The sequence below is a fragment of the Epinephelus moara genome, chromosome 5 (assembly GCF_006386435.1).
Source record: "Epinephelus moara isolate mb chromosome 5, YSFRI_EMoa_1.0, whole genome shotgun sequence".
In the NCBI taxonomy this organism is placed as follows: domain Eukaryota; kingdom Metazoa; phylum Chordata; class Actinopteri; order Perciformes; family Serranidae; genus Epinephelus; species Epinephelus moara.
The window spans coordinates 41,617,169-41,639,314 of NC_065510.1; the positions used below are offsets into that span (position 1 = coordinate 41,617,169).

At 41.4% G+C, this 22,146-nt stretch overlaps 1 protein-coding gene across 3 annotated transcripts in view; it reads left to right on the plus strand.

Annotated features, from left to right (window-relative positions):
• LOC126390011 (glutamate receptor 2-like) overlaps positions 1-22,146 on the plus strand; it is a 100,351-nt gene that overhangs the window by 53,864 nt on the left and 24,341 nt on the right. For 2 of the 3 annotated variants that reach the window (XM_050044071.1, XM_050044069.1), the window contains exons 13-17: positions 1,013-1,228; positions 2,738-2,892; positions 5,821-6,019; positions 7,326-7,573; positions 19,587-19,701. In XM_050044071.1, coding sequence (XP_049900028.1) covers positions 1,013-1,228; positions 2,738-2,892; positions 5,821-6,019; positions 7,326-7,573; positions 19,587-19,701 — 933 coding nt within the window. Of the gene's footprint in view, positions 1-1,012; positions 1,229-2,737; positions 2,893-5,820; positions 6,020-7,325; positions 7,574-18,584; positions 18,700-19,586; positions 19,702-22,146 lie in introns of all 3 variants that reach the window. The other variant, XM_050044070.1, reaches the window with a different exon arrangement.

A 22,146-nucleotide genomic window follows, 5' to 3' on the forward strand; every position in this document is an offset into this window, starting at 1 on the left:
TCTTAGTGCATATCACCCATCTCTATCATTAAACGTTTTTTGAATATGACAGTAATATTACTGTTGCGGCATGCAGCGGCTATTTTTCAGGGCGCAAACGTCTGAGCGCTGAGAAAAACAGAGTTCAACTTTTGGAACACAGCAGCATACACTACATGTCATGTGATGAGGAATAACCAATCACAGATGACAGATATCTTTCTCTTCATCTGTATAACTCAGTCTGTGATAGTGCCTGGAAGATGATCAGCTCCACGCTCAGGATTTCAGGTAAAAAAGGCTATGATATGGTACTTGTTAAGGTAGCTAAGCAACCTCACACGCAACCTGTCCTGAAAGCTTACACAGAAAAGGCACAAGAGTACAGTAGCACCCAGTGTCTGACCTCGTGTTTTCCAGGCGATTAAAGACGCAGTATGTGTACAGCCCCTTAAGTTTCTTTTTTTTTTTTTTTGAGAACATTGAACAAGTTTCTTGCATGAGTTTGATCATAGCATAACAAGCAAACTTAAAATTGTTGTCATGTGTTCTCAGGGATTGTAACAAGAACAGAATCTATGCAAGATATTTACTTCAATCAAGTGTAGTTTATTACAACTAAGATTAATACAAAACAAACAATAGGGTCCGTGGTCAGCAACATCTGCAGTGAAAGCAGTGCATGGATGAGTGGCAGGTATGTTGGGGAGGTGTTGAATGTACCAAAGCAAATGAGGAGGATGCAGGGTGTCTGTTTGCTATACCAAGGAAAAGACAAGAGTGAGGACATTGGCCAGCCTTTGTAACCTGGAAGACCAGGCAAGCCAGGTGTGGTGACAATGTCCATTGCCAATTATTATCTGAGCTTGACAAGAACAGCCTCCTAGACATTGGAAGGAGTATTACACCACATTTTGAAAAATAATTCAGTTATATTTGTCTTTTTGTATGTTAATTTCTTCTCTTTCAACAGCTGGCTCAAGTCCATGAACAGTCCACTGTCATTCTCACTCTGTCTTTGTTTACCCAACAGAAAGCAGACATAGCAGTTGCTCCACTGACGATCACTCTTGTTCGTGAAGAGGTGATAGATTTCTCCAAACCCTTCATGTCTTTGGGAATCTCCATCATGATCAAAAAGCCACAGAAATCCAAACCAGGAGTCTTCTCCTTTCTTGACCCACTGGCCTATGAAATCTGGATGTGCATTGTCTTTGCCTATATAGGAGTTAGTGTTGTACTGTTTCTGGTAAGTCAGTCTGTTTATGTGTATAGATGTGTTTTGTTACCACCAGAGCTGAAATCTGCTAACACCTGCTAACATCAAGTCAGACTTGTCTGCTGCAGACATTTTTCAACATTTATATGGTCATTCGTAGCGCTGAATGTCATTTACTGCCTTGTACATGGCCCTTGTCTACTGGCAATGGGAATGGCTGTGTTTAAAAAACCTGCATACACACGCTAATTTTGGTGGAAAGGGCTATAAGAGTCAGGGCCTGCATTACATCCAGCACCCGAAGTACAGATTTTGTACAAAGGCACCAGACAGAATACACAGCTGGTAGCGACTCATTATCACCCGCTGTGAGCTGATTGATACCCTGCTGTTCTAAGCAACCCAAGTGCCTCTGGATAGAATCCCCTCGCATCAAACAGACTTGATCCTAAGTGGCACATCCTGCCACATGTGTGATCTGCACAGGGATGTGACCCCACAAACACACTACAACTTGTAATGAAACAATCCCAGTCTTAACCGGCTTCCAAAGTGGCTGATGGTGTGAAAGGGGTCATTTTGCCTGATAGTTTCCGAGGCCAGATGTTCTGACAGTCAAGCCATGTAAGGGAGTTCTACTGGGATGTTTTTTGGATGATTTAGGTGTGCTCATCATAGTCTGAAGTCAGGGTGGGATTCCTATCAATCACTTCTTGTACCTGTTGGCCCTCCTGTGCTCCTCAGACTTGTTGCACTGACCTCTCTATATACTCCTCCTCACTGATAAGATGTGCTCTGTATAGGAGGCTCACCACTGATCTTTGATGTGAGTGTGGTTAGAGTCTGTGGGAGAGCACTGTGGGAGTTGTTTTACTGTACTCTGTGATTTTGTCTGTCCAATAATCCATCCACCTGATGGATGTGGTTAATCAAGATGCTTATTAAACAGCATGACTGTTACACAACTGTGCCTTGAGATGGTCACAATTAAAGGCCACTCTAAAATTCGCAGACAAAGGCGTCTCAAACACTATCAACTTTGCATTAAAAATACATAATTGACCAAATGACACAAAGTGACAACAGTGATAAACATTCATAAAGACTTCTTCATGTGCATGACAGATGTCATGGTTATCATGGTGTCATGCTGTTGTTGTTTTTTTTTTTTGCAAATCCCTTCAAATAATTTTACATGAAATATATAATGTGCATATTATGCAACACATTATGAAGGTTTTATAGTTGAAATTTTCAGTCATGTGCCACAAATTTGTACAAGATGGGTTTAAAGGAAATATATTTTCTTTCAAAATAAAGTTGGACAATGTGTCACCCACCACATCACAGAAACCCAGGTGCTTTTCCACATACAGTGACTGTCAGTCTGTCTGCAGTGATTTGAAAACATGTGACCTTTCATGCTTTCTTTACATTAACTTTTATCAATACAATATTGCTTGTGTGCATTCTTCTGTATGAAAATCAACACATTTCTGGTATCAAATGGAAGCAATAGATGATAATATTCTCTTGTAGGTGTCCAGATTCAGTCCCTATGAGTGGACACTGGAGGAGCCAGAGGACGGAGCATTGCCACTGACAACTGAATCCACCAATGAGTTTGGGATCTTTAACTCCCTTTGGTTCTCTTTGGGTGCTTTCATGCGGCAGGGTTGTGACATCTCTCCAAGGTTAGTTTGGCACCATTCATTTCTGATATTTTCTATTAAACATGACTTTGCTTCACAGTGGCTTTTGACACTGTCAGAAGGGCTGTTGCAGAGGTTGTACCTATGGATCACCTTATATTTCACTGCACTATATTGAGAGACTTTTCTGATGATTTGTCAACTCTGATTAATGTAATATACGTCTGTGCTTCTCTGCATTTGTAGAAACAAAACATAAAAAATAAGCCTGTCTTGCTTTATTTGCAGCTTATTGAAAGCAGAGGTGTTATTTTCACATTCTATGCTGTATACGGCACAACCCCATTTAATATGAATGACTTCCCATATCTGATTTCTAGATTATATTTACTGTGGCAACATGTTGCTTCAGTACACGGACCACAGTGCTCTTATACCCAGCAGAGTAAAGGTTGGTTGAGGGTACAAAGCACATGACCAGGCCAGGGGTCCACATTTATATCATGTTCAAGTCAGTGTTGACTTTCTAAATATTCAAATAAAGACCGAAAACTTATCCTTACCGTAACCAAATGTTTTACTTTCTTTAACATAACCAAACTGTTTTCACAGTCACCAGATGTTTCCCTGACCCAAACCAGGTTCTTTTAGTTGCCTAAAAATAGATATTAAAGACTATCATAGATTTAAAGAAGAAAAACAAACATTCACATGGAGTGTGTTGCAAATGTATTTAATACAGGCTTTTTACATTGACAGAGAGCATTTTGTTTGATTTTCTGTACAACTGTAATTAGCACATGCTAATTTGTTGTATATAGACTTAATTTTTTGACAGTGCCGTTAGGTGGAATATGAGACATAACATTGCCTGGTGATATGTGGAAATGTAAAAATTGTGATAAAATGATACAGACACAGCAGCACTTCTAGGTCCTGTATGGGAAGTCTGATATTTTAAAATACATTGATATGTTTTATAAATACAAGTAACTAAAAATCTGGACATGCTCAACATTAAGTTATGTGGTTTACTTCAGTTGTCCAGATTTTAAGATTTTAACAATGTTGTTAACTTAGGAAGGCTGATGGTAGAAATGAGAAATTGTAAGAAGTTACAAAGGCTAATGAGGGCTTTGGCTCTTTATTAGCAATGACTGCTATGTCCAGGGAGGGAGGATGTTCCCTACAACAATTTGCTGAAACTGTCAACAGTCAACAACATTGTTACATTTGGCAGAGTTCTAAGTAGTCAACGGCTTTCAATCATTCTTTTGAAGACTGTACTCGACATCCTCCTAGCCATGAAATTCTCATCTAAGTGCTCAAGTTAGTAGACTATTTATCTCTATAAACAGATTCTGCATACGTATGCAGACCAACGCATTCATCAAAATGTAATCTTGGCTAGCCTTTCTTTAAGTTTATCTGCAGTCATATGCAAATATATTTTTAAGATTAGTAGGTAGTAGGTAAAGCTGCAACTTGAGCAGCTACGTGATCCACCAACTACACGACTTGACCACCATACCTACATGTAAGTGTCACAGTTCCTGTTTCTCATTCCCCTCCTGTCACTCTGCTGCAGTGATTTTCCACTCTCCCTCCCTCTGCTCCACTCTACCTGCCAGCCACGCCCACCTTATTAGCCCAACTCTGCTCACCTGCCTACACAGCTGCAGCTCATCATAATCAGCCCTGCATATAAGCCTCTCCAGCACTCTCACTCGTTGCCAGATTGTTCTTCAGCGTCATGCGAGACTTTCCAGCGTTCATCTCCTGTCTGATCTCCTGTTGCCGACTCTGCCTGTTCCCGACCTGCTCTCCTCGTCTGCCTCCCGGTAAACTCACCTGCCTTCTGTCCCTGACCTCGTGCTCTGCCTCAGTGTTTCTGGTGTCTGACTGCTCGGCTGGTAACGACTCCTCCGCCTGGCCCCGTTTATCCTCCTGCCTGCTCCCCATCGGTGCCTCTGCCTTCGCGGACTGCTCATCTGGCTACGACCCCCCCGCCTGCCTCCGATCGCTCCTCTGCTCTCTCCCCGTCGGCACCTCCGCACGTGCAGCCGGCTCTTCGGGCCACGGAGCTTCCTCCTCGTCGTCATCGGCTGAAGTAAGCTACTTCTCTTCCCCTCACACCAAAAGAGAACTGAACTGTTTGGAGCCGGGGGCTAAGGAGCTTCCCCTCGGTTCCACGGCCGACTCCGGCCGCGTCTCTTCCCCTCGTCTGAGCCCCAGAGACTGTGTGAGGGCTTTCAGCCCGAAGAACGAACTTTATTCTGTGTTTATTCAGTCTGCTCCGTACCTTGTTTGCTGTGGTAAAAATAAAGGTCATTACCAACTGTTCCTGAGCGCCTGTGTACTGCATTTGGGTCCATACCACACCCTTCTCAGTAAGTTTATGATTAGCTCCCTTCGCCTCTTGATGCAGAAGCGTAAGCCCTGAAGAATTCTAAGTTGGCATTCAGCGATCTATGAAGTGTTAAAAGAGAGACAGTTCAGGTTAAGGTTAGGGCAGGGGTAAGGGTTACATCTCATTACTTATAAGGTGAATCATATCTTAATGTAGAATGAATACAGTAAATGGTTAAAGTTGATTACTGCTATGTTTGGTCCTATATTTATTCACTACAATGTTGCGTTGTAGCAGGGTTCAAATATCCATTGCGTTTGATTTGTCTTGTACTGATGGTGGGCGCAGCTTGTTGCGGTGTGTCATGTGGGCTGCAAACAGAATGTGGCTACAACTATATGTGTCTAAAAGGACCAGCGCATGCAAGAGGAGTCTTAGCATAAATATCTGCTGGCTACACTGGTTCAACCTGAAATATTGGCCCTTGCCCTCAGAGGTTTATCTTCCTCAGACCAACAGCTTATTGGTTCCAAGATTGTGAGACTATAATAACAGCATACTTTGAAGCGTTTGTTTGTGTGTGTGTGTGTGTATGTGTGTGTGTGTGTTTTTGTGTGCAGGTCTCTGTCAGGTCGCATAGTAGGGGGGGTGTGGTGGTTTTTCACTCTGATCATCATCTCATCATACACTGCCAACCTGGCTGCCTTCCTGACGGTGGAGAGGATGGTTTCTCCCATCGAGAGTGCTGAAGACCTGGCGAAACAGACAGAGATAGCATATGGAACCCTGGACTCTGGATCCACCAAGGAGTTCTTCAGGGTAAGGACTTCTCCAGGGTCATACAAATAGCACTGTATTACTTCACAATGCAACACAAGATAGCACAACGGCTACACAAGAGTGCACGAAGAGGGTCGTGATGGGCATTCCTGCTGACACCATACACCACTGATCAGCAGCTGATGGCGGTAAAACTCCAAGGCAGGAAAATAAAGACTGACAGAAACATTGATTTAAGCAAGTTTTGAATATTCTTAAAGCTGTCATTGTAAATGTTTCATAAGGAGATGCATTCACTATGCTGGGCCTCAGTGGTACACATTTTTATGCCTCTGTGCCAGTGATAGCCGTGGCCGGAGGCATGATGTTTTTTGGGTTGTCTGTCTGTTCAATCATCCATACTCCCATTTTCGTAAATGCGATATCTAGAGAATGGAAGGGATTTCTTCAAATTTGGCACAAACATCCACTTGAAATTTTTGATATCATGATTAAAATTTGGTGGTCAAAGTTCAAAGATCAAGGTCACTGTGACCTTGCATCCATCTTATTCTTGTGAATGTGGTATCTCAAGAACACCCTAAGGGCATTTCTTCAAATTTGGCACAGACGGCTACTCGCACTTAATTATGAACTGATTCGAATTTGGTGATCAAATGTCAAAGTCACTGTGACCTTGTGTCCATCTCATTCTCACCAACATGATATCTCAAGAAGGCCTTGAGGGAGTTTTCTCAAATTTGGCAAAAACGTCCATTTGGACTTTACGATAAACTGATTAGATTTTGGTGGTCAAAAGTTACTGTTATCTCAAAAAACACGTTTTTGGCCAGAATTCATACACTAATTATGACACATTTCGACAAATGTCTATCCACAAAGTCAAAGGTCAGTTTCACTGTTACGTCATAATACTCTCCAAAAACACTTTTCTGGCCATTATTTAATGTCATAACTCAGGAACAGAAGGGAAGACATTGGTCAGATACTGAATTGGTAGCGCTAATCTTGGGCATCCACCTTGAAACTGTGCTGATTGTGTAGATGTATAGATGTTGCCGGGTGCAAGTTGTGTGTGATGCAATCACTTTTTAGCATTTGTAGCTTCTTTACAGCAAAATCCATATTTTAAGCATTGTCTACTGTCATGGCCACATATGAGACTGGACTGACATGGATATAAACTGTAGCTGCAACTTGACTGGTTCACAATGGCATGTATTTGCAAGGTGCTAATTCTAGTTTTTACAAGAAAACGCCACAGTATATTTCGAGCTGTGCTCAATTGTATTGAAGAACCCAAGCTATACAAATTAAGCTGTAGTATCTTATCTCTCTTTTTCAGCGCTCTAAAATTGCCTTGTTTGACAAGATGTGGCAGTATATGAAATCAGCAGAGCCTTCCGTCTTCGTCAAGAAAACGTCAGAGGGTGTCCTGCGTGTCAGGAAGTCCAAAGGGAAGTACGCCTACCTGCTGGAGTCCACCATGAACGAGTACATCGAGCAGAGGAAACCCTGCGACACTATGAAAGTGGGAGGAAACCTGGACTCCAAAGGCTACGGCATTGCCACGCCTAAAGGATCCCCATTAAGGTGGGTGGATCAGTATAACAATGCTAGCCAACCTGCACTGCCATGTACCATTCACACTACTAACCTGCTGCCTAGTAACTGTCCCTCTCCCCATTCACAGCTCTTTTCTCCACACTCGAGACTGTGAAAGAGACATTTTTAATAGTTACCTATAGCTGAGAGTGGATTCAGAGTTTCCCTCACTCAGTGCTCTGAAGCCTTAGCAATGATGATCAGAATACACTTGCTGACCACCTACTACAGTAGTCAGGTGGTTTTTAGCCAGTGTGTGAGCTTTCGCTGTGTTTATGTGCAGCCCTGCTCAGGAAAATAAACTACCATGGGGAACAATGTAGTCTGGTCCCAAGCCTTAGTGCCAATTGGGCGTTGCAGTATGCGAGTGTGATGAATGGGACATGGCGGCTTACTCGTTGTTATAATAATCCACCTACCCTGATGACATCATCTCAGTGGTTTGTATTATTTCCATGGTTACCACCTCTGACCAATGGCTAGTGGTGGTTTCCGTGACAACTGGGGAGGGCATTTAAAGTTTGAGATTTCAGGTCTTAAAGAAAAAGTTCTATTGATGTATCATATTGGGTGTAAAGTTAGTATTACATAGTCTCTTTTTGTATAAAGGGGTATCATGATATGATAATCAGTGTAAAATATTCTCAGCCATCTGCTGCTTTATCCATTTCCATTAAAACTGATTAAATTTTCTTTTTAGGGAGGAGAATTTGGCTGCAGGTTTTTAAGCAATTTTGATGAGCTGGCTCTTTAAGACCTGGATCAAGGGATTGTTGTTGAGTTGAGTTTATGACCTGAACTTTTTCGTGCAGGCATGTATGTGTGTGTGTGTGTGTGTGTGTGTGTGTGTGTGTGTGTGTGTGTGTGTCTGTCTGTCTGTCTGTCTGTCTTTTTGTGTATGCGTATATATGCTGTGTCTCTTTCCAAAAGAACTACTGGACATGTTTTATTTCTATGTTATAGGTACAAATTATGAATAGATAAGATTTTAGTCATTTATTCAAATCCCCCAGAATATCCCATTTTATTCCAATTTGAAACTCAGAGATTCTATCATTGGTTACTGCTATTGCTCAGCATTCAAAGCAACAAATCTCTAAGTGGTTTGGTAGCAGGAAACAGGGCGGGTTTATGTAAAATTCTTCTAAAAGTTATTGTTCTGCAACACTCAGGTCTGTAGTTTGGTACGAATTAAAGGGGAAATAGAGATGGTGTTCAATTGATACATTGCTAATTAATTATTTCCATTTAACTGGAATTTTTTATTATTATATTTATCACAGAGCCTACTGTAGCCATGGCCACTGCCTGAGGCCACAGCTTGAGTGTACACACCCTAGGGTTGCAGCAGTATACCAGCTTAAAGGTATACCCTGAAATGAAAATTGATGGTTATCATACCGTGTACATTTTCTTATTTACAATATTGAAAAACAATGCAGCTGGACAGAGAATCACCTTTATTTTAGTTATTTTCAAAAGGGAGACTTTTTATACATAAACAATGTATCCAGGTTTCAATTATAGTAATGAAACATTTGTTCAACCATAACCCATCTGTTTTTATTCCTTTGAGGATCTCATTTCCAGGCATATTTTAGGATGATTCGGGGGTAGTTTGACAACCTGCTTCCTTTCATTGGGCCTAGCATAACGAAAATTAATACTAACTACAGGGAGTCCTGCTGAGCAACTGAGCACCACCAGTTTCTCCTCCGTTGGTACTCTTCTGCTCTGAGTTGAATTTTTTTCAGCTCAAGGAGCTCAGAGGTGCCTAAATTGCAGAAACACTTGGCACGTAGCAACACAAAAACAGCGAGTAAAAAGCTTCATTCTCATTAAAACAATTACAAAAATTACGTCCAGCTTCCCAAAATGCTTTTTTTGTGGTTGGGGCCTTGGGCAGTAACAGCATTCATCTATAAAAGAATATATTGGTTGGACGTGTTTAGGATGTTTGTCCTGCTGCATTGTACTAAAATGTGACACCTGTAAATAAAAAAACTACATATCCTACACTCTTCTTCCACATTTGGATGAGAGCTGCGGGTCATGACTTTAATCTTAGATGTTTCAGTTTTACTTCAATACACTGGAGTACAGAGACAGCCAGATGCAAAATGTGTCACTGCCCTGCCACTGTCAGACTGCACCACACTTAAGTTTTCATATCTTAATATAAATAATGATCCAGATACTTGTGTACGTGTGTGTGTGTGTGTGTGTGTGTTGAGCTGCATGCTTGTCACTGAGTTTGTTGTTTCTCACTTTTGTGTCTTTTCAGCACACTACAGGTGGCTGTATGGTTCTGTCTGCCCTGCCCTCTCTCTCTCTTCTCTGTCTCCTTGTGTTGCTGTCTTTCTCAGTCGACTCTGAACCTTAACCTTCTTCCGCAGAATGTTTTCAGTGATGATTGCAGTTGCTTGTATTTGTTGATTCTGCACAATTAAAGCAGCATTAAGCGATTTCTGAATTCCAGTAGTAACTCATATTAAATAGTCTTGACTAAACAAGGTTATAGCTGACCATTAGCTTAAACCTGAACATCCCCAAGGACTCCTGTTTACCAGTGTGCTGAGACAGTAGTTAGCTGATGGGCCCCAACTGACCCCTTGTTCCTCCCCTTCTCCGTACAATGCGTACTGTATTTTTCTATGTGCTCCTTAATGCCACCAGACTCTATGAAGAAAAACACTAATTTAACATCACTAAATACAGCAGCTGCTGGTCTACCACTGCCTTAATCAGTTAGGGTTGTTTGTGATATTGTGTGACTTTTGTGAATCTGAACCGAACCATTGAAAGGCAGATGTCATACAATAACACAAACTAACTAACTGATGAAGGTAGCGGTAGACTAGACATTTAAATTGTTTTTCTCAGTGAAGTCTGGCTTTAAAGACAGCGATGGCTTAAGTCATCAAGTCTTCAAAATCGCTGTCTGACAGCAAGGTAAAGCAGCAAAAAATGTTCTAAATATAGCATACAGTAAAACTTATGTTGGTCAAACTCAAAAGCTCATTTTGATCTTTAGTGTAGAATCTAAGTCGTGACGATTCTTGTTGAGAGTCAGTGTTTTTAAATGGATGCCAGGGTCTCCCACCCATTAATTTATTTGTGGTGGCTGCCACGATTAAAACATCTGATGCCACATTTTGGTTTACTATTTTTGGAGCTAGACTGTTCACTAGGACCACTGCTGGAATATATATATATATATATATATATATATATGTATATATGTGTGTATAGATAGATAGATAGATAGATAGATAGATAGATAGATAGATATAGTTATATATAGATATCATTCTGGTATATATATCGCTGTTGCTCCACACTCTCGTACTCTGGGAACAAATGGAGCAACAGACCGTCAGTGCAGTGAAAATGAAACTTAACTGTACATTGCGCTGAGTCTAAAAATTTGCCTGTGCACCAGCTGCTCCTCATATCCATTGGTCTGATCTGATCGAATTGTCTGATCAATCATCCACCCACTCAAGATCAGAGGTCAAGATCAGAGCCCTAGCAACCCTTTCACATTACTTCAATTTTAATAATATCGCTTAATGGAGCTTTAAGTCTAACCCTTTGATAGATCTACTGTATCACTGCTGTTGATGTACCATAGCATGGTAGAACCAGAGACATATTTTTATTTCTACAACTTTCAATCATGAAATCTGATTCAGAACTCAATACTGGTCAATTATTCACTGAATTCCTGCAAACGTTATCTTCCACTTCTCCCATGTCTCTGCTCCTAGCATGATCTTACCACTTTAATGTAATGTGTTTTTTTCCTTGTTGCTCCTATCTTGGTCACATGGATGATTCATGTTATAATGTCAATGGCGGGTTCAGTTCAGAAAAAAACAGAAAATTCAAGTTCTCACAACCATCATATTCAGAATTTGAAACAAAAATATAGCAATAGTTAGTGTGTCAATGACAAATGACTTGGTGTCATTACACAGTATTTGCAGCCAGTCAAATCTGTGGTGAACTGAGCCCATGCCAAGTTATTAGTCAGATTTCTGCACCACATAGCATAGAGTGTTGTAGACATCCTAAACAACATTAGCCTGCAATAATCACTACGTAATACATGAGGTTTGCTATTGACAAGCTTGCTTGATTCACTAGGGTACAACATACCACTCCTCATTGGCATCAAATTCACCGCCTTTTCTTCCTGCCATTACATCATTACTATTATGTCAAAAGCTCTTCCTGCTGGATTGTCCTTTCTCCTTTTGAAGAGTTTATCATTAAATGTAGGCTCTTTAAAAGCTACAAAAAATAAACCAAACCACTGGGCTGGTTGCAGAAAGATATCTTAGACTTGTCTACAGATTTAGATCAGTCTTAGATTTGCTATGGTGTAAGTGAGTGGGACAGTTTCACACAACAATGAAGACTAAAACATTAATTGAGGCCTAAAATCATTAAAGTATTCTCAGTTCTCTGGAATGATTGCATGAAGTAAGCAAAAGTTCTTTTTCTGACTCAGTTGGGTGTTTCACAATGGGAGATGCAGACCACTCCTGAACTGCACAAACCCTCTCGAAGCCTCAAAGCATGTTGACCAGGGTAGCCTGTAAAATGGTTGTTTGTCACATATCACAAATGCCCTGTACTGTCACTCCTGCTAAATAGGTCCTACAAAGTGGCCATGCTCCTGGTGCCTCAAACCCAAAGGGGGCTGTCAGGTCTTTACATCAGAGATATGGCCTCTGGTGGAATAATGGCATGCCTGTGTGGACCAGGGCTTAAACAGCTGATCAGCTCTCCTGAAGTCTGCTGTCCTGCTTACATCTACATGCAGAGCCAACACAGGGCATAATGTGTTAAGCCTTTGTTCTTTCCTTGAGGAAAATGGTGGTGACTTAAAAGCTTAAAGATCCTTTCAGGGGCACCTAAACTATCGGCCGAGTTCAATTTAGGGACGAAATCTGGCTTGGGCTGCAAATCAAGAGGTTTCTAAAAGGGAAACACACTTAATTTTTTAGCCAATGAGCGTCTTTAGCTGAAACAGTTTGTAAATGTTTTTGTTATTGTTCGCTAGCACACAGTTAAACTAATTTCATCATTCTTTCAACATAGGGTTTGGTTACTGTGCTGACTGGCTAACTAGTGTTTTGAAGCCGTCCTATCAGTCTTCTGGTTTCTGTTTGTATAATGAATACAACTACTGCAATCTGCTTGTATGGAGAGTTATTTCCTCTCAGGCAGGTGTCGAATGTACATGCTAGTTGGCTATTTGTTGTAGTCTTTGCAGTGTGCCCCATTGTTTGGCCCGGACACACAAAATGTGCCTGCCTTTGTCGCTTCTAGTTCTTTGATGCTGGTCTGGTGTTTTCTGGGCCTGAGTCCCAGTGCAAATTGCAAGAAAGAGGGGCAGATGGATAAGGCTTATAAGTCACTCACACACTTAGCTGTGGTTAAAGCGAAGAGCAGTGCAGTCTTAATGAAGAGAAACTTCCTTCCTCCTGCCTCTATGGACTTAACTGGGTGATGAGAGAAGGGAGCATCCTGCCCAGAAGGATTCTCACTAAAGCCCACTTAGGTGTTTAAAAGGCCTTTTCCAGTTCTTGCAGGAAACCCAGTCAAGTCAACCACATGGCACTGAAACACAATGGTGTGCTTGGGCTTACAACACTCCTCAACTACCTACCACCTCACTGTAGAGAAAGTGAGTGGAGGAGTCTCTTGAGTCAGCTTCCACCTTTCACATGTCAAGCCAAGAGGGCTATGCAGTCTGGGTAAGAGTGGTAGATTTCCCTCTGTGCCTGGGACAGAAGTTCATAGTGAGTGGGTAGAGGGTGGGTATGGTTCACCTGCCTGAAGCTACAAAATATAATTTGTGCTACCCAATGCTTGGTCACCAAGGGGCTGTCAGAATTAGTGACAAACCCTGCTCCCTCACTCTGGTTAGAGTGAGACAGATCGGGCTGAGAGACGTTTGGCCACGAGGGAAGTGAGAGCATCTACACCCAGGAGTACATTTACGGCTGACAGGAAAAAACAATGGCTACTGGGTGTTTTCCTAGAAGGTAAAGAGACCTATGACTGCCTGGACAGCAGCTCTACCCCCCTCTGAAAAATACATACTGCTCCAGATCATTTGTGGAGCAGCATGGACTGGACTTCTTCTAGGACTTCTTCATTGGTCTGCCCAGCGTGGTTGCACCCCACACTGACAGGCATGCATCCATTGTCATCGTTACCCTGTATAGCACTGCCCACAGTGGGACTCCTAACTTAAAAGCTGATGGGTCTCTCCATTGATGGAGAGTCAAAATGCAAGACAATGTTATTTTTACAATGCACCTAAGGTGATCACAAAGGCACAGTTGTAAAGCTGCTATCCAGTGTTGGAAAGATACTATAGATATCACTGAAGCCATGAGGCAAAGAAGGTGCAGGCAAAGTCTGGACAATACGAGAGACAGTGTATGTTCTGCACATTGCACGAGTTGTAACTGGCTCTCTGTCCAGATAATTTTGAACCAAAGATTCCTGAGATGATTTTTCACCACCGTGGAATTCCTGACTACCTGCTCACAAATATGAGCATTTGATATCATCTATGTATGAGAATATTCTGATTGTGTTATTTCTCAGTGTGGAAAGGGCTGCGTCCCCACACTCCCTAACTACCCTTGGGGCTAGTAAAAGACCAAATGGAATGGTTTGATACTTGCAGATTATGTCCTGGTATAGGCAAACCTGCAGAATTTCTTGTGTGACTGTGATGTGAAAATATGTGTCCGAGAAAAATTAGCAATTGTAACAACAGAGATTTGTGTTAGCATTCTAAAGGGCCAGTTTTTAGCTGCCACAGCAGCAAAGACGTGTTTACTCAAGGCCATGGGGTCACAATTTTGGGCTGCTGGTCAATCTGTTGTCCAGTTGCCTATCTCTGTGTTCTGGCACCTCTCCGTCTCCCCCATACTGCTGCGGTAAAGCCAGTCTTGGGTACCTAAAAGGCACACAGCATGTGTTTTCAGGGAAAGCAGAGGTCAAAGGCGTCTTCCCCCTGCTTTCCAAGTGTGCTGCTCTCCATCATTTTCTCCAAGGTTAGACTAAAAAAAGACCTTTAATTGGGTGGTTGGCATCCATATTTTTTGCTTTATTTCAAAAACCTTTTGTCGGTTTCAAATCCAAAATGTTGCGATGTTGGTACAGTTTTAGTTTTCTTTGAGACATTGAAATCGACGCTTCAGTTGTGGTCTGGAACTGGTGCAGACAGCTGCATAGATAAAAGGAAAGCGTATCTGGTGCATGATGTGTGCAAGTGAAAAATACATCTAATACTCTTTGCGGTCTAGACACAGAGTAACTCTGCCATGTCTCATCTTGTCACCTTGAAAAACACATGAACATTCTGGCAAACAAAGAAAGTATGCATCTTCCAATGAAATTTGATCTCCTTCATGTTGCCAACCTTGGCTGGGCAGTAAATTGCGCACAACCTTGGTGAAAATAGTGGCTCCGTTAGTCCGTTTATAAACAAAATATTATGTTTATCATGTTTTCAAATTGCTTATTACTAATGCAATACAAGTTGGATTTAGCGCCGGGACACTGTCAACACAGGCTGCTGATGTAGGCTACTTTTTAATTTGCCAGAACATGTCATAATGACAAATGCTGGTTCAGCCAGTTTGCATAAAATCAGGGCAGTTTAAGCTTGTCCACCAGACTAGACCTGCAAAACCAGCAATCAACCCATTCTTTTCTTTGCATCACCTAGCCCAGGAGGTTCAGCCCTCTCAACTGAGACCACTAAGACAATCACATGGCAAAGCCCTGCAATGCACCTCAGGAGTAGCACAAGATGAGGTCATTAACCACAGAGATTCCATACCAGAGCACGTGGTTAGATGACCCTGAGTCCACCTGTTGGCTCACGTCTTCTAGGATTCCTGAAAGGACTGGAAAAGCATTGGCTTATTTCTTTTACACTTATTCAGCACAATATGGGAAGTGCACTGGGAGATGTATCCTTCAACAGTTTGTCTGTAACGCAGATATCCAAGATAGCCTTGATGAGCTGAGAGAGCTCGGTGTGGTTTCGCGTGGGAAGAGTGCAAGAATGACTTCAGGGGGGAACACCACATCTCTCAGTGACAAATGTGGTGTCAAAGGAGCTTCTGAGGTAATTCCCATCGTGAAAACACAGAACAGAGTTAGAAAAAGAACACTTCATTTTACAAGCTTGTCAACTTCCTACTATTTCCCAGGTATTAAACCTTGAGTGAGACTGTCTACCTTACACAAGCCAGGATGCTCCAACACATAGCCAATAATCAACCGTCACTATCATGATCTGAAAGCAACAGAAAAATATTTACATTGAATGGTTAAACGTGATCACTTCATGGCAATTAAACATGTGATAAATGTTGATTAATACTCAACAATCTATTAATTAATTAAATTATTTGTATACAATTGGACTGGCAGTAGGATGCCCCACCGCCAACTACCAGAATACTCTGACTCCCTTCAAAACAGATTTCACACTGTTGAATAGCTGGTTGTAATATCAGCGGCTTTACCAACCATTCTAAATACATTTGATATGATTCCAAAGTGACCATAATATGCATGTAATATAATTCTTATACCAGTATATAAATGAATCCTGATCATGGTGGTAACAGGATGATAAGCAAGAAGACCCATTCCTTAGTTTGACTTTGCATGTAAGGGAAGCTTAGTGCTTATGCTAAAAATGATTTGCTCCTACTCCATCTGTCTCACTGAATCTGTCCCTTTGCTCTGCTTAAATGACAGTTCCAGTTCCTGCTGATCTAATCATGCAGTCATTTATCATGATTTTAAGTGATTGTTAGACAGATGTGAAAGTGCCCATTAAAACTAATGGCCAATTAATGCTCACCAGTAGTCAGAGTCACCCCACAGGGGATTTACTCAGTGATTGTTACCAGGCTCAAAGTCATGGTGTTGGTGTAGCTGTGGTCCCTGAATAACAGCAGTGAAGCTGGCTTAGAGGAGGATGATTACTGGTGTCAGCGATGCAGGCAAATAGTTTGGCTGTGATGGGATGGGTGAGTTGTCTTTATGTCTATGTATGGTTGGGCTTTGATGGCATTTTATGGAATTTGAATCCAATATTTAATGAGCTTTTTAAATCTGAATTCCTTCAAATCCCTTATCGAATCTAATTAGGGTCCGTAAATAAATGTAAAGTGTAGAGCTAAATTTATGCACTAGAGAATTACTTGGCAGCCTATTTAGTGCTTACAGCCTGTAGCTACAACTTAGAAATATGTATCGGGTGTAGCCTTGTGACTTTTGTACGCATACGTCTTTGCAAGTTACCTAATCCAAACTCTGATTCAGAAATATTAAACTGACTATCTTAAATAGCCAATATAATGTGAATTAAAGTCTAATTGAGAGCTCTGACAACTGAAATTGACGAGACACAACCTCTTGAGAGGTGCTAATCTGTTGAGTGATGTTATAGAGTGTGCCTCTTTAAGATTAAAAATGACCTTTTGCCTGTTTCCCCATCAATTCCACTTTACCTAACACAATGTTCTAACCCCAACCTGTTATCTGCTGCAATCTTTGACCTTAGCTCTAACTCTCATTGGTCATCATCTCTGAAAAGCCAAACCAAAACTTAGCTTAAAGAAAAATTATGTGTTGGAGCTACATGACCCTTCAAACTGAGTTTTTTTAGAGGCACACTCCAAAGTGAGTGTTATAAGATGCTTGCACAAGCAATAAAAGAAACCCGCACTTATGATAACCATCGTCTTATCTTAATTGGGTGTCATTTTAATGTATTATGGTCTTTTTCTTTATAACAAGTATTACCAAAAAAATGCTCATAGTATGTTGACGTCTCAGTGGCTGACTAGACTTACAGGGTAGGAGCATTGTTTGCTAAGTTAGCCTACAGAGTACTGCTCGTGGCCTGTTAGTGACACAGTATCATTTTTTATATGACGACTTGTTTAATTGATTGATAGTGTGAAACTTATAATGTAAACAAATCGTGAGTGTCCATGCATCTCTATACACATCAGTTAATTGGCAAATGTCATTATGATGATATCATCAGCGTCTGTTTACATGAACGCCATCGACAACTGCTGATGACGTATCGGGTCTTGAAGGGTTGTCCCATTTCATAGGGCAAGATTTTAACCACTACTCCTCATAACTCTGTTGTAAGGGGTAAGGGGGCATTTGAAAATGAGCGGTAAAGATACTGTAAAAAATAAATCTGATCAGGTCTTGAGGTGTTTCATCTCAGTTTGCTTTTTTACAACCTGTCTGATCACCTGATCACTTGTTTTAATTGCCCTGTTGGACCCATTTTTTCTCTCTTTTTATCTCAATGACTTCGGTGCGTACAATTTTATCATAATTGAAACAGCCACAAAAATACACAAAAATGACTTGCAGAGAAAACATTTACCAGAAAACAGCCATGTTTTATTTTTGACCTTTTTGCAAGTAAGTTACTACGTTTATAACATAATAATCTGCAGCTGAAAATGTCTGACATTTAAACTGGTAAAAACAATGGTCAGTGCCAGCTAACAATGGGAAGCTGATTCGTGGATGTTTTGTGTAGAGTTCTTTGCCAGTAACAAAGAGCAAGGAGAGAGAAATGATTCGATAAAGGATTTGTAATTTATCAGTCACCAACCGGCTATCAGAACCCAACCTTATCTCTATGGTTCTATAAAGACATATGAAGTGATTCTGACGTAGACATATTGTTCAACATTCTTATTTATTCAGCAGGTTGAGCTTAGCCGCTAAGCTATGTTAAAGCTAATCCTATCCAATACTGATTAGTTTGATGCTAAGAAAAGAGAAGCATTCCAGCTGTGTATATTCTGTTTATGCTAAGGATTAACAGTTCATGCTGCCAACATGCATACCAGCAGAAGGACTGACACTGACAACAACTGAACTGCTAACAGCCACTGTGTTCATGTAGAAATGCTGTGAACCTGGCGGTGTTAAAGTTGAACGAGCAGGGGCTGCTGGACAAACTGAAAAACAAGTGGTGGTATGACAAGGGAGAATGCGGCAGCGGAGGAGGGGAGAGCAAGGTTAATACACGCACACACACACACACACATGTACACACTAAAACACACAAACATGAAAGTAGCACTGATTTATTAGGTGAAAAAAATGTAAAGAAGCAGCACAGTTATAACGGCACATGTCATGTGGAGGTAGCAGTGTTCTGTAGCTGTAGCCTTTCACATAAAATAACAGATGGATACTCATGTTACAAATAGATACTAGATCTAGCTGCTGCTGATCAGCTCCACCGATAGGTAGCGTTGTAGTCTGTGCTGCTTCTTCCACCGATGTGTTGCACCCTGTTTGGTTGAGGTCAGGGTTAGGGCAGGCTTCAGGGGCAAGGTCAGGGTCAGGTGACCTCATACCAGATGGCAGCAACAGTGCAGGAGAAGGGCTGTTGATAAAGAGTTTGTGCAACCTGGACAAACTCCGTTTATCTATGGCTCTGGCCTGGAGGAATACTGCTGCTGAAAAAGCAGAAAGGCTTTTCACTGCAGCGCCTCTCATTCTCTGTCTCTGAGGCCGAACAGACGGGCTCTGACAATGCAGGGCTTGATTTTAAACAGCTGTGTCTAATTAATCACAGTGATAACAGACTAAAAGGTCTACACAGTCCTTCTGGGGACTGTAGTAATCTCTGCTATAAAACATGTTAGCATTTAGCATTTGACAAAAGATGGAGAGAGAACTTAAATTTTTGCTGTAAAAGTCTCTTCTGCACACATTTCGGCTTGCTTTTTAAAGCCAAGGTCTAATGTTGTATCCGTAATGACAGATGACTTCCCTGCAAATAACAAGCATTACTGGGCCCTGTCTTGGTCACTAGACCAGAGTGTGAGAATTGCTGCCCCACTAATAACATAAGATAACATTGATAATGATGTTATTTATGTTATTCCCATTAAAGAGTGCCAGTAAACCTTGCCGTATTGAAACTGAATGAGCAAGGGACCCTAGACAAGATGAAAAACAAGTGGTGGTACGATAAAGGAGAGTGTGGCTTCAAGGACTCCACCAATAAGGTTAGTCGTATATGTCTGTGGATCAATCAAACATACTGTCTGTTCACACATTTAACATGCACAGTAAGCTTGGTTCTACATGTACCAGGATACGAAAGCATACTTGCACATTACGATTACAGTAGTCCCATATGTCTATATGTGTAAACCTGAAACAAAAACCTCACACAGTATGGTAAAGTTCAGGTTAGTTCCAGCTGTATGTAATGTGAAGGGCACCCCCAGGTTAAAGCATGGAGGTTCAGCTGCCAAAGTGTGAGTATAATTCTGATAGGAGGAAAAATAAGTGGTGTCCTGTAAACAGTGGAACTTCTTTAGATAAACTCACTGTGCACTAGGCTCACTGTACTGTTTGTTTTGTCTGTTTTAAGTTAACGTCTGTCTGTCTGTCTGTCTATCTGTCTGTCTGAAACCCTATTTAGACACATTGAGTTTATAAGGTAATGTCTGCAAAGAAAAGGTAATGTGTTGTTGCGTGGGATAATGACAGGAATGACCATGTATATAGGTTAAGGACTTGGAAGAGAGTTGGGTGAAGGGATTATTTGTTGGGGTTTTTTATTTGTTTCCCCCATTCCCAGGGGTTTAGGCATGGGGTTGCTGCTCTGTTAAAAGTTGCGCCCAGACCCTTCAGACCCACGGCCTGTCCTATAAAGCCAGTTTAACTTACCCAGGATATGTTTTCATTATCTTGCTTGACTAACCCTAACATTGGCCTTCTGGATAATGGGTACAAAGCTGGTTATCAACTAGTTAAATCAGCTCTGGGTTTTCCTGTCCAGCCATGAGCATGTTCATGTGAAAGAGGCGGGGGTGTTAATTACGAGCGACATCATCAGACATCATTATCAGGCCTCTGGCCTCTTTGAAGGGACATACTGCTCTCATCCTTGAACAGCCCGCAGACCCTCCAGGAAGCGGCATGTTAGCTATGGGATGAAACACAGTGTATTACATATCTCTGGACTCCTTGGAGCCCAAGCTTGAGACAGTTTTTAAGTGCCCAGTTACATGAGCAACAGGCCCAAATTAAGGTCATTTCATTGAAATCGCCATCGTCAGGAAAATTGTTCTTGATGGCAGAGTAAATCTTTTTGGAGGTTTCAAGTGCAGTTCAACTTTGGTAAACTCTGCCTTGCCAGGTGACCAGTTATGAAGTGGTTTACAGTTTGGGGAGCTTGCCAGCCACAGCAGCTTAACAACTAGCCCCCAAAGTGGTCATTTTGACACCAAGCTTCCAGCAAGACCTATTTCACAAAGACTTTGACTAGACATTTGAACAGTTTAATTAATCAAGCAACACTCAATTTAGTGATAACTGGGAGAGGTTTGACAATCCGCCTATGTGAGGAGGTGAGAAAGGAATTTATGATAGGAAGATCCTGGAAACCCCCGTTAGCATAATATGAGGTATAGATAGTATTTGGTAAAGGCTGATGGCAGGAAGGTGATGGGTATGCCATCTGTATGCAGCCTCCCATGGTTCAGGTTTCCATTAGGCAGGTCTGCTGGCAGCAAAGAGCTCCTTGTTTACCTTAAAATGGAGATGAAACACTGAACAGTGTGACTATGGCTTGATTAATCCTTCATCTTAGGCAAGATATGACAAGGCAGTCAAACTAAATATTCACCTGGATTTGCTGGAAAACTAGATAGCATTTAACTTTGATTAGGGTGTAGCCTTGCCTGGTAGGACCATCTTGATGACGTGAGCTCAACATTGTGTTCCGTTCTCTGTTTCCATCTGGACTCACTGTTGCCCTAAACACTTTCAGTGGACGGCAGTTCTCGCTTTGGCAGACAAACTCCTTCAGCCAATCAGCGTAACAAAACATCTAAATCCAACACAGTGAAAACGTATTTTCCTCTAACATTCTCTGCAAGTGCATACTCTTGTTAGAATAGAACAGAGCAGAACAGAAAAGAATAGAGTTTATTGTCATCGTGCTGCAGCGCAAAACAACAAGATTAGGAGGTATTCCCTTAGTATGCAGTAAAACACAATAAAAAAATGCAATACAGAACACAAAACACACGGGCATGTAAATTAGATAAAGCAGCACTTAAAATAGCATGTTAGATAGTAAAATAGCATGATGTTCTTGTTTAATTGTTGTTATTGACTCTATTTCTGTAATAACTTTTCTTATTGCTGTGTTTGCTAATGTTGGAGTTAGTGCTTGTTGCTTAAGGAGCTGTCATTACTGTTCTGCAAACTGCAACCTGCAATTTACATAATCAACTACAACACAGTCTCTGATTGGATGCTCACATTGTCAACTACAGTGTGAATCCATAATTGGCCCCGAATGGATTTTAATTTCTGGAAAGTGTTTGGCATGGCAGCAGGGCCAGACTGATACAGATAGTGAAACAGAATGTTGAGCTCACCATCAGGATTGTCTTGCCAGGCTGGGTGTAGCCATCTTTCAACAAGCTAATTGG